The 13,366-nt window shown below is 42.9% G+C and overlaps 1 protein-coding gene across 1 annotated transcript; it reads right to left on the bottom strand.

Moving 5' to 3' along the window:
• Positions 1-458: 458 nt before the first annotated feature.
• LOC130107327 (YTH domain-containing family protein 1-like) lies at positions 459-12,876 on the bottom strand. Its single transcript, XM_056273864.1, has 6 exons — positions 12,468-12,876; positions 11,689-11,713; positions 9,011-9,090; positions 7,071-8,720; positions 3,156-3,200; positions 459-2,900 (listed from the first exon to the last, which is right to left on the bottom strand). Exons 1-6 carry the CDS (start codon positions 12,492-12,494, stop codon positions 2,874-2,876), a joined length of 1,854 nt encoding a protein of 617 aa, XP_056129839.1. The 5' UTR covers positions 12,495-12,876; the 3' UTR covers positions 459-2,873.
• Between the last annotated feature and the right edge of the window lie 490 nt (positions 12,877-13,366).

The raw sequence follows: 13,366 nt of genomic DNA, 5'->3' as shown, positions 1-13,366 counted from the left end.
AAAGATAAACCAAGGTAGATCTTCAGAGCCATTACAGGTTGTTATGCCCACTACAACTGTGGTCTATAAGATAATCATTTATTTCTTCTTTTTTTATTTTAATATATATATATATATATATATATATATATATATATATATATATGTCATGTGATTGCTCCTTTATAGTGTAGATACATATACTTTCTTGGCTTGACCTGACACGTGTCTCTCTCTCTATTGCAGCAAACATGTTTCAGTTAGTTATCGTTAACGTGCATGTAAGTCTGGGTACTATCATCACAACCAGTTTCGTGCTTCCTGAGGCAAAGGCCACTGTGGCTGCGACTGAGTCTTCAGTGGCATCCTAGCCCCCCCCCCCCCAACAGCCCCCCCCTCTTCATCTATGCCGCTTGCAGAGAGCAATACGGCCGGAGGGGGAAAACATCCAAAAGTGCGTTCACCGTATTGCTCGGATCAGCCACGCTCTCCCAGACTGGCGCGGGTAAAAAGGGGGGGGGGCAGGCGAAGGGAGGTAGGGTCCAAGCAGGTATTTAAGGTCAGTTCACATAATGGCATGGCGGCTACACTGGCCAAAATACGCTTCGGATATCTGGAGTGGTGGTGGTGTTGGTGGTGGTAGTGGGGGTGGGGGAGGTTCTGAGACATACACACACTCACAATGGACCGACTGACCTCTGCAGAGTCCAGCACTTGTCCCATTTCACACTTACAGGAGGGGATAGACTGACACTCATGAGAAATGACAGAACAGTACACACAATCTGAAAAAGATGGACCGGTCATTTTAGTGGATGCTGTAGCTTGACTCATACAGCTGCATCTGATTCAACAAACACACAAAAAAAGTTGATTTTTTTTTTTTATGCAGCCATGTTGGGATTCTCACACAAGGTTGAAACCAAGAGGTCCCCTTGCATGAAGACAACAACCAGGCCCATGTGCAGTAACCACATTTCTTTCTGCCTTACGGTGACTTTTCACCAGATAGCAAAGGGACAGTTTCAACAGATCAAGCGGAGAGGACCCGCTGGCTGGTGCTGAATGTGCAGCCATCAGTCTGCGTGCTGAGTGTTGTGAAAGTCAAGTGACATGAGAACAGGGTCCAAAAAACAACCGGGGAACCATAACAAAAACATCGCCACCCTCATGACACAACCATGCCACAGCATGTAGGACATCTGGACAGACCGACTACATGGCAGCTTGCTACGCCTGGACTCACACCCCCTTCGGTGACCGACTTTGTGTCTCCTATTCAATCCCCGATCAACTCCTTTTGCATGATATATGTGATATTACTTTATCATAATCAATGGTTTCAATCTAGGACAAAAACTACTTTCAGCAACAACAACCAAAAAACACACAGAAACCACATTTCTTTCTTGGTTTTTTTCTTTTTCTTACTCTTGATAGTAAATCAGTTACATTAATTTTAGGTTATACATTTTTTTTAGGCTTTCTCCATGTCTATAGGCTCCTACATTAAAGCTTAGCATTACAAACAATGATAGACTTAGCAAAAACCAAATTTGATAGGAAAGAAGAAAAAACAACAAACAAACAAACAAACAAACAAAAGGATTAAGACAGAATGATGGTGAATGGACAAATATGTGAACCCTCCCCCCTTTTCTGGAACACAAACGAAACAAAAGAAGAAGCAAAAGCGACAACTCGTTCAGATGGTGCAGTTACATCATTACACAGTTCCCAATTATAAAACAATTTAAAATGTTGGATGCGGCAATTCTCTCAGACTGGATTGCGTACACGAGCAAAACCTCCCGATGACAGACACACACACACACACACACACACACACACACACACACAACCCCTTGGAGACGAACGTCAGAAGAAACCGAAGCAGAGGGGTGCGAGGGATGTCGATAGTACAATTGTTTGATTTGAATGGTTGAGAGCTCTGGTGGTGGAGGACACATCAGTCATTTCCTTCCCAGAGGCCGTTGCAGTTCCTCCTCCGAAATGTCTCGAGTCCCGTGTGACTTCACACTATCCCTGATTTTCTCTAGCACTGTCACTGGTATAGAGCGGTTCTTTTTGAGAAGTCATCGATAAACTAGAAAACAAAACATTAAGGCTCCAGAAAAAACAGGCTTCTGAAATGAAAATTGTCAGTAGTAAGCCAAAAAATAGAGATTTTTTTTTGTTGATCTGAATGAAAAATAGATAAAACCGTTGAAGTTTTATTTATCGCACAGTTCCAAGTCCGACATTGCCTTTGGGGATCCTCCAACCCTGTTGGCACAGTTAAAACTCTGAAGCATGGCAATGTTGCCCCCTAATGGACAAATAGGGGCAGGACACATCAGTTCCTGATGGCGTGTGTGTTTGTGTTTGTGTGTATGTGTTTGTGTGTGTGTGGTGTGTGTGTGTGTGTATATATATATATATATATATATACATACACACACACCACACACACACACACACACACACACACACACATATGTAAGTGGCAGATTTTTTTTTCTCCATGGTGCAGTCAAACCCTGATTCAACTGGAGAGAGGAGGAGGGGGCAGGGGGTAAGAGCGATAAACCCAGTCTGATGAGAGAAGAGTACGAGATGGAACGAACAGGGGAAAACTTAAAAAAAAAAAATCAGAAGGAAATGGTGCGGTGGTGGCTAGGCAATACATTAAATCAGCTCGTTATCCCTGCACAAAAAGTGGGTGGTACATGGGGCAAAAAAAGCACAAGTCCAAACACTTGCAGAGATTCACCAGGATTGAATAGAAAAAAAAAAAAAAGAAGAAGAAGGGCTTGGTTGTATTTTCATTTTCTTCTGTCTCTTAAATCAAAAGTCCTAGTGTAACTGTTGATCAAGCCAAGTATAATTGTCTTCTATTGTTTATTCCTGTTTTGGCGCTCCTGTAGCAAGAAACAAAAAGTCAACGTCAGGAAAAACAAAAAACCATCAGAAAACAGGCAGGCAGAAATACATGTAATGAACAGAGAGGGGGCCTGCTATGAAATATTCAAGCCCTTGAGCAAAATATGAAAGAACCAGATTATATTTCTATCACTAATATCAAGAGCACAGGATAATCAATCGATATCACACAGTAAAACAGTGAAATCTCGACAGTCAAAAACAATTATAAATGTCAAGAGAAACTCCTTTACCTGATCCAACCGAGAACGGTTCTGGATGGGAGCAGGCTCAAAGGTCTGGGTCCATATGGAAAGAGAAGAAACAAGTCAAGTCAAATATGGTTGACAATCAGGTCACCAGTCACTTCCACACGATCACATAAACAAACACACAAACGGACACACACACTAGGGGCGGGAATCTTCCGGAATCTCACGATTCGATTTCGATTCTTTCGGTCACGATTCGACTCAAAACCGGTCTTCAATCAAAAGGATTCCCGATTCAACATCAATTCTGGATTTGGTACACAGGGGTGCTAATCCACTCCAGTCCAGGATCTACTCCAGTCCGCTGTGCGCTAAGAAAGGCGGTGCGGCAAATTATGGCATGAAAGCAGACTCAAGTGTATATAAGATTATGTGGTTTTTATCTTTGAAAAAGTTATATCAATTGATTGCAATAATGTGAATACACAAAGGCAAACCTTTCTCAGTAAAAAATCGACACGATGGTCTGTCGTACTTTGGCTCGATTGTCTGGATCATAAATCTAAAGCCTTCACTGTCGACTACGCTGTAGGGGTGCAGGTCTTTTGAAATGAAACAGGCGATGGATCTAGTCTGTTTTTTTTTGCCCGTTCAGAATCGGCTGGGAGTTTAGTGAAGTGGTGCAGTGTGCGGCGTTGGTTGTTTGTTAATGTTGCAGGAGATCATTGTTCCGCTTCTTTCAGCTCTGGGTGATGATGTGTGATGTGAGACCTAACAATGTGTAGTGCTCCCGAAATACTTAACTTTCATTTTGTAAATCTTGCATATTGAATGAGTCGTGTCAAGCTCCTTCTTCCCCGGGAGACTGTAAAATCCAAAATGCACCCAAACGCGTGCCTCCCGAGATGATGGGACTGGCTGAATTTGTTGCTGCTCCTTTTTAGAAAGGCTACCAAGAATTAACGTTAGCAGTGACCGACTAGCCACTGTCATGTTTTCCGGAAGCCGGAACAGGTGCGCGGCAAGTCAACATTTCCAGCAGCGAGGAGGCTACTTAAGACTGAAAAAAAAAAATTTTTTTATAAATACATTTTTGGAATTTGTGAGTCTATTCAGAATCGTAAAGATAAGAATTGCGATTCTTAGGTGAATCGAGGGTTACTTTTAAAAAGTATTCCGCTAGATTACAGAATACATGTCATGAAATGTACTTTGTAACGTATTCCGTTAGATTACTCAAAGTGAGTAACATATTCTAAATACTTTGGATTACTTTAATATTTTCTTACATTTTGTGTAACAGTATATGTAGCATTCATACAATACTACTTACTTGAATAGACTATTCTGTTTCTTCTATTCTATCAACTGGCTGAATGCATTTGAGTCACCTTAAATATATATTAACAAAGGCTAGAAGAGTATGTAAACACAAAAGAACTATGATTTTTTTATCTGGTAAAAAAAAAAAGAAAGAAGAGAACTTTTCCATGTCCTTTTCTTTATTTCCATAGCTGTTAGAATAAAAAACCTTAGACAAAGACGAAAATATAGCATACTGTTTTACTGAATTTACTGTTGAACTAACATTTACGTATCACTTTCACTGCATTTTGTGTCACAATCCTCTTAAAATAAGAACGGCGCCAAAGAAAAAAAATTAAGTTATCCATTAATTTCAAGAATGTAACTGTATTCTGAATACCATAAATTTAAATTGTAACTGTATTTGAATAGTTACTCATATTTTGTATTCTAAATATGTAATGCTGTTACATGTATTCCGTTACTCCCCAACACTGCCCCTAACACATGCACGCACACACGTGTGCACGCACACACACACACACCATACAGTTGACAGTCACATGTTCACAAGAAAAGCAAGGTGCAACTACATGAGTGATGGGATATGACAGGCATTAACACATTCGTAGTTGTATTTTCATTCAAAAGGTAGAACAAGTAGGATTTTTCCTAAAAATCAGTGTATAAACTCATACAGAAATAATCCCTCTCAATCATCACTTATGACCCACTAGACGTGTGTGGCGGTGACTGTATCTGCAGAGACCCTGTCCTCTGCCTGTATTTTCTTATTTTGCTGTGTACGGGCTGTTTCTGGCTGTTAACCTTTGGGCAGTGGGTGTGTAGCCCCGAGCCAATAAGAATGCGCAGGGTGTGAGGTAGGGCTGTCAATGAATATTCCAAATTTGAATATATAACTGAATTGTAAAAAAAAAAAAAAAAAAAAAAAAATGAAAAAAACAGACATTCGAGTGTCAACATTAATATTTGTTTGTGAAAAAAAAAAAGCACTACTGCAGCTGTCTGCCTCGCCAATTCTCGCGAGGGCCATGGCCGCTGCACTGAATACGCTGCATGACGGACAGGAGTCACACAACATCACTTTCATTGGCTGAAAATGAAATTTAGGTCAAGCTGAAACGAGCGAATAACTCGGCCGCAGCAGAGAGAGTGATTTTCACTACTAACAATCTAAAAAGCCCCATTTTGAAATACTTTGGATTTTGGTCAGCAAAGGTGGAAAAATACTATCAAACTGTTTATTTAAACTAAAATGGATATTACCTAATCTGCATAAAAATTAGGCTACTGAATAACTCCTAAAAAAAAAAAAGACATGCATGTTAGGGTTAGTATTCCTGTCTGTGCCCCTGACTGAGGCATGGCGAGACGAACTGGAGTTGGTCCCTGGGGCACTGCACGGCGGCTGCCCACTGCTCCTCGCTACACAGCTAGGATGGGTTAAATGCAGAGGAATTTCCCCACGGGATTAACAAAGTATCTAAAAATAAAAGAATAAATAAATAAATAGATTACGAATCAGTCAGCTCACTCCGAGAAACCACACATTCTCATTTCTCACTCTAGCACCTACCATGGCGCAGACAGCGAGAGGTCTATTTTTTTTTTACTACTGTATTAACCCCCCTTGGGGAAATTCTTCCTCTGCATTTAACCCATCCTAGCTGTGTAGCTAAGAGCAGTGGCCAGCCGCCCTCCACCCCCCCGGTGACCAACTCCAGTTCTTCTTGCCATGCCTCGGTAAGGGGCACAGACAGGAGTATTAACCTTAACACGCATTTCTTTCTGAAGGGGGGGGGGGCGGAGCACCTGGAGAAAACCCACCACAGAAACGGGGAGAACATGCAAACTCCATATAAAGGATGACCTGGGAGGACCCCAAGGTTGGATAACCCCAGGGTTCAAACCCAGGAACTTCTTGCTGTGAGGCAACAGCACTAACCACTGGGCCACCATGCTACCCAGGTCTTTAAATGAAGTTTTACGGTACAGGATATTATTTTATTTGTGTATTTTGTAATGTGTAGGTATGTAGATCTTTTAAAAGACATGTTTATGTTGAAATAAATATACCGATACAAGTAGTTACGTCTCTCGTATAGGTTTGCCCTCTTATGGACATAACGCGCAAAAATATATTTGAATGGGTTCGAACCTAATTGAACATAATTTTCGGCCAATTTTGACAGCCCTAGTTTGAGGGCGGGACTCTATTAAACATAAGAGACCAGGGTGCCAGATCATAAACACGCATCCAAGAGGAAGCTACGACAATGGCGGCCACTGTGCTGAAAAAGCGCAAATATAGCGAGGCCAAACGCCAAGTGAACAAAGCTCGTTCCAAAACGAGAGTGAATCTGGGGTTGACTTTCACCCGCTGGCGGGCACTGAAGGAAACGATGGGAATGAAGAGTGAGGCGTAGTTGGCCTGTACACAGCGATGTGTTCTGGCAACTGTGGTCAGGGGGTGTGCGCTTCTACTGTCGTTGAGCTGGCAAGGAGAAGCCAACTTTGAATGCTGTGTTTACAAACCGCCACCGACAGATCCTACTTGTTCTAACTTTAAAGCTCCAAACGCACAATTTGGAAAGTAACGCATCAGAAAATGGCTTTGATAAGTGTACCCACCTTGCGCACCTCCTCCTCTTCCTCCTGCCTCTTCTCGTAGTGGGAAAAGTCATCAAAGATGGAGGTGGTGTGTTTGTATGTGGCGATGATCTTGAGCACCTGCTTGGCCTTCTCCAGGGGAACCTCTTGGGTGTCACGGGAGTTAGTCACTGGCTTGTTATCGTTGTTCTCTAGGCGGATGTGGCGCAGTTGGCTATTAGGCACGTCCTTAACAAACAACCAATCCACGTCAAACTTTCCTTTCCATTTATCCTGCGCCCATACGCCGGCACTGGTGCCGTAGTCCACTGGGGAGCGCATCTCTGCTACGCCACAGAAATGGCCACTGCCGTTGACACTGAACAGTAGGTAAACGGGACCTTTACCATTCATGGCCCGGAAGGCCGAGTCCAGACGCTTGTTGCCGTGCTCCGTGCTGCACCAGATGGAGTACTTGATGGAGCGATGGATATCGTCCTCGGAGTAACTCTTAATGATGAAAACACGGCCATTCTTCAAGTTCCACTCAAACTCCTTGGGGTTGTAGCTATGGGCTGCGCGCAGCTTCTCCAGCACTGGGTGAGACTCACCACCAGATCCCAGGCTGGTAGAAGCTGCAGGGCCGCCGTTTCCACTGCCCACCATTCCCATCACACCACTGCTTTCAAGGCCAGGTACACCCTGCCCATAGCCAAGGTTACGATTGCGCGGGGCAACCCAACGGGTCTGGGGAGGGGGGGGTTGAGAGTGGTTCTGGTAGGGCTGGGGGGGAGGCTGGTGGTGCTGGTGATGGGGGGGCTGGGGCTGTAAGGCTATGGGCTGCATCTGGGGTTGCACCAAAGACTGGGGAGGGGGAGGCTGCATGGATGCTTGCTGGATGGGGGGTTGAGGTTGCATGGCATGGGGCAGGCCAAGGGGCTGTTGCTGCTGCAGCGGACCTGTTGCCACTTTAGTCACTGGCCCCTTTTCCCAGGTGCCAATGTTCATGTTGTGTTTGATAGGAGGTGGAGGGAGAGCTCCCCCTGGAGTGGGCACACCTGGCTTCACCTTTGCCTTCAGCTGCTGGGGCTTGGCTGGCTTGCTGGCAATGGCTGCCCAGGAGGTGGGTTTGGGTGGGGGCATGCCAATAGGCGTGGCGCCATTCCCTGTGGCTGCAACTGCAGGTCCACCAATCACAGAGCCTACAGCCTTGACCCCCGACCCCTGGCCAGTGACGTCCCCACCGATCTTCAGGCCGACCATGCCTTGCTCCAGGCTGTTCATGCCGGGGGCCTTGTTGAGGGTGTCACTATGGAAACCTGTTTGGCCATCAGGAACCAGGGTGCCCCCCAGAGAGCTAGGGGGATAGCTGTAGCTGCCCCCATAGGCTGAGCTCTGAGTCTGCTGGCCCTGGGAACCACTGGTGCCCCAGGCAGAGAAAGCTGGGCTCTCAGGGAAAAAGTTAAACCTGTGGGGGTATATGCTGCTGCCCAGGCCCCCTGGCTGGCCAAACACTGTGTCCGGCATAAAGTGATGATCTCCATTACTCAAGGGTCCATAAGGGGTGAGGTATGGAATGGGAGGGTCTCCACCAGTGGACCAGGGGGCCTCGCTGAGGGGATAAGGAAATCCAATGGAGGGGGCGTAGTAGCTGGACAGATAGGGGTCGGTCATGGACTGGTAGCTGTTGTTCTGGAAGCATGGGAGTCAGCAAAACCACATTAGCAAGTAGTTTGATTTAAAACCTCTCTACAAACCAAATGACATACTATTAACAAATGCAATCCAAGCAAACTCCCATTCTACTATATGGCCAGATCTTAGGTATTGCTGTATTTTTTTCTAAAATCACCTGCCTATTAAATAAAGGATTAATTCGATTAATGTTCATCATTAATGTTTGTAACTGGTTAATTATCTGTGAACAATTTTGCCCTGATCAGAAGCAAATCACTTTCAGAGATACTGTTATTGAGTTTTACCTGAGTTGATTGACCAGTGAGGTATGGCTCAAAGTCATTGTCGTGGACAGTCTCCTTCTGATGCAGTGAACCATTTTGCACTGCAACAAAACACCCAGTCAAAACATATATAAATACTGCATTGCAGATGTATCTATATGTATGTACTTTATCAAATATTTTCTAAAAGGCAGATTATTGCAATTATTCTTGCAATCTAAGTGGTTATATTCTGAGCACATGCAATTCAACTGGTCAGTTCTAATATGCTTAGAAATTGTTTGACAAGGGGCAATAAAGAAAATCTACAGTATTGGGCCTCTTTATTGGTGTCACAATGTAAGTATGCATTCTGACACAATCATAACACTTGTTACTGCTGGACAAATACTGCATTATTTGAACCAATATGCATAGGGCTCGCCGAAATATCACAACCTGTGGACACCTATTCTGCAGTTCGATCATAACTTCTGTATTTGAATGCTTCGTTCTGTTTTTTCTTCTTCTGAATAGCTACTTCATGAGTTTTTATATGGACATACAAAATCTTGACTAACTATCCTGCAGCATAGACCATTATCCTCATCCTTTTTATAGACTTATCAATCGGGAAAGTGGATGACATGAATGCAGGTGTCATGCCGAAATTTCACTTCCCACCAGGATTCCACCCCCCTTCATGAGGACGCGCATTAAGAATGTCCACTGTTGTGTAAGACAAAATAGTGTCGTTTTCTTTTTTTCATTAGTCTGTTGTCCTTTCATTGACAGAAAAATTGTTTTCAGAAGAACTTGGCTTATTTGGATGTCATCTGTGATTGGTGTACATGATGACTTAATGACAAATAGGCTAAGCTTAATGGTAAATATGCTCTTCAGAAGAGAGTCTGCATTTGTTTTAGAGTACCTATATAATTGAGACTCTATTTAGCTGAAATATTAATCATGTGACACATCCTGATCTCTGTTGAACATCCCCCAAATGTACTCGACTCTAATGGCAACAAGGACAAAATCAGAATAAAATGACAAGGGGGGTGGGGGTAAGATACTGGCAAAGCGTTTTCTTCTTTATGGCAGCCAAAATTGTACACCCCCCACCCCGTCATTCTGATTCTGATTCTAAGTTATTCTGCCCCCAAACTGTTCCCCTGTTTATTAACAAAATTTTCTAGAATGTAATATGTTGCTCTCACTGTTTATCAATCACCATTAAAATATTAAAAAGGAACAAATGACCATTGTTCATTATTTGTCACCTGTCTTAGGCCTTCATTGATTTCATTGGCTTATTAATTTAGAATGAAAATTCAGACATTCGTTTGGAAAATGCATCAAATATCTGAAGTTTGATAAAGACATTCAGAACAGTGCTAAAAATGGCTGCTAAATTTGGTAGCTGACGAGATGCATTCCTGCTTTCTAGTACATTATAGCTGCAGATAGTATGCCTTTAAGTATCTAGATGTTAAAGAATAAAATTATGGCATAGAGATGGACTTAAGAATTTTCGGGCACTATACATCTCCAGTCATCTCAACACTCTTTCAAACCAAATGGAATAACTCTTTTCTTGGAAGTTGTATCAGTGACTGCAAAAAAAAAAAATCTGAGAAACGTTAATAACTGTTGGCCAATTATTGATGGATATAAAGATCTATGCCTAGTTTGTGGGCATGTCTTCCCGTGCTAAGGACTCATGACGCAGACCTTTGGCCCTTGAGACAGACCTAACCTGGAAGTGATTCAGACTATAACCTGGTGCCTGCTGTCAGCCAGGCCCACAGGGTGAGGCCAAGTCAAGACCTGCCTGTCACGCCGATTCCCTCAACAGCTACGGCCAACAAACAGCAGCTTGCACGTCATGCAAACAAAAAGAGGCCAATAATAACAACACTATCACCATCACCAAACAACGTCAGCAAGGGACTGACAACCAATGAGTCATAAAACTAGGGTAGGTGGGAATGAGAAGAGTGAAATGGGTTTAACAGTTAAACAGCTGTTGTACATTCAAGTCATCCATCAATCAGAATTCTCAGGGAAAGGACGCCAAATTGGTAAACCAATGTAAACTGCTGATGAGGTTAATGGTTAAGTAAAACAAAGTACAAATAAATCTCAATCTCACAAAGCAATATAGATTGCGGAAACAGTGCAACTTTAAGAAATAGGTACCATGGACAGCTTCATACCTTGGATCTTATCTAAAGGCGAGACAAAAAACTACCTTTATGTAACTGTTCACAGTGGCTGATTCATCTATTTTCACTACTTTACCCACTAGATTACCTTAAGGCAAAGAAAGAGAAACTCAAAACATGGGTAGTCAGTCGTCTACCAAAGAGGCAGACAGAGTAGATTAACTTGCCTTCAGCTAAATTAGTAGATGTAAACTTGTCATCCACAGTCAAAGTTTACCTGCATTTTGGAGGCTATCTATTTTATCTACCTTGTCTATAGCCGTGTGAAGGCTCAGGCACACATGCTGCTGTTATGTTTGTTTTCCAGGACATTTTGCAACTTGACATTAGTGGACGTCTAATGAAGAATTAATTTAAAGACGGATGAGTTTAGCTAGTGTGATTGTCAATCATTTGGTGAAAAGATGGAGGCTCAACTCAACAGTAAATCCTTTGCAAGAGCAGATGAGATGGATTTATAAATTCAGTGTGTTATGATACCCAGCAACTCACCTTTAGACGCTTGTCCCTTTGATCTCTGCATCCATGTTGGATCATGCAACAACAACAACAAAAAAAACAACAACAAAAAATAAGGATATGCTGGAGTCAGTGTAAGTCAGTTTAAGAATCAACAAATGGAGCAGGTCGCAAAATCTCAAGCCAAAGAAGACACTACTTCCTGGACAGAACCACAGAAAAACAAGTACTTGGTGTAAACAGAGGTGGTTATATAAACGATACAAGACTGAAAATGTAAATCAGTACCGTTCTCAATGTATTAAAAGTGTCCCACTTTAACGCCCAATTTAACCAGTTAACTAGCGTTGCTAGCAAACAGTTAACATTTATACTCACAATTTGTGAGTTAACCCGTTACTCACACTTTGCACCTAACAGGCTACAGACACTGGCCCAAAGGAGCCATTTGTGAAATGGTCCATGAACAATTCTACTTCAAGTATTAGCCCGAGCCTCAAATGATTTATGGAGTGGAGACGTGCAAGCACATATTGGTACGCTACACTGGTGTCAACCACAGCAGACCTCATTTAGTGATGAATTTGAAAAAGCCAATTGCACAGGGCTCAAAATACTACCCGGCCTGTGTGCCCCATGCTAATCAATCAGACCACCGCATATGACGCGGCTAACTTTCGAGTTAAATTCAGTGGTCGGCTACAGAGGCTAGCCAGCACTTCCAAGGAATAGCCGCGGCCCAATAAATCGTTAGCAGATTAGCTAGGTTAGCTGGCAAGCTTACTAAAGGCAACTCGCATCGTCCTTCCTACCTGAGGGTCAATGCTTGTGGTAGACATAATTCATTAAGCAAGTCCCGGGATTCTCACAGAGCCTGAGCTTGTGAATGAATTTCGATCCCAGTGTTTCTGAAAGCAAGTTGACTGGACAGTTATAACGTTAGCCGTCTAGCTAGTGGTGCCGTTTAGCTGGTGGATAGTGTCTCCCGCTAGCTCAGCTGTGTGTTTTCCGCTGTGCACGTATCCCAACTTCCACAGTCCAAGTCTGTCGCTTCGGATTATGTGTGTCCGAATGCAGTCAAGTCCTAATACAGTTTCAAGATGAGATCTTATCGGCCGGAGGAAGCTTTCTGGCCTCGGATATTTCTGTCCTCGGTCGCTTTTTCAGTTTGTCTTTTAATTCCAGAGAGATTCCTCTTCAGTTACGTTACCGAGAAGCCCTATGCACTTCCCCAATGGCCGCTCCATCCGGGCTCCCAAATGTTGTTTTACGTCTAATACCGCCAGGTGGCAAAAGTTGCGGGTCCTCTTCAGTTCCAGTTGAAGTGGTGCATTAAAGAAGTCAAAGGTCTAAAAGGGTCCGTGTCATTATAATTGTCCTCATTGTAATGATCACCCAAACTTTGGGAAGATATTACAAAAGAACAGAGTTCTCCATTTTTATGCTAAACGGGTAAACACACACACACACACAAACACACACACACACACACACACACACATATATATAATCAGTATAATCACACACACACACACACACACACACACACACACACACACACACACACACATATATATATATATATATATATATATATATATATATATATATATATATAATCAGTATAATGATATGTGTCTGAATTTGAGAATATTTATGAACGGGTGAAAACCCCAGAAAAAGTTTCCACTATCAGAATTCATTAAACCGA

The sequence above is a fragment of the Lampris incognitus genome, chromosome 2 (assembly GCF_029633865.1).
Source record: "Lampris incognitus isolate fLamInc1 chromosome 2, fLamInc1.hap2, whole genome shotgun sequence".
Classification (NCBI taxonomy): domain Eukaryota; kingdom Metazoa; phylum Chordata; class Actinopteri; order Lampriformes; family Lampridae; genus Lampris; species Lampris incognitus.
The sequence above is the reverse complement of the archived record's forward strand: the minus strand, read 5'-3'. Positions and strand labels throughout refer to the sequence as shown.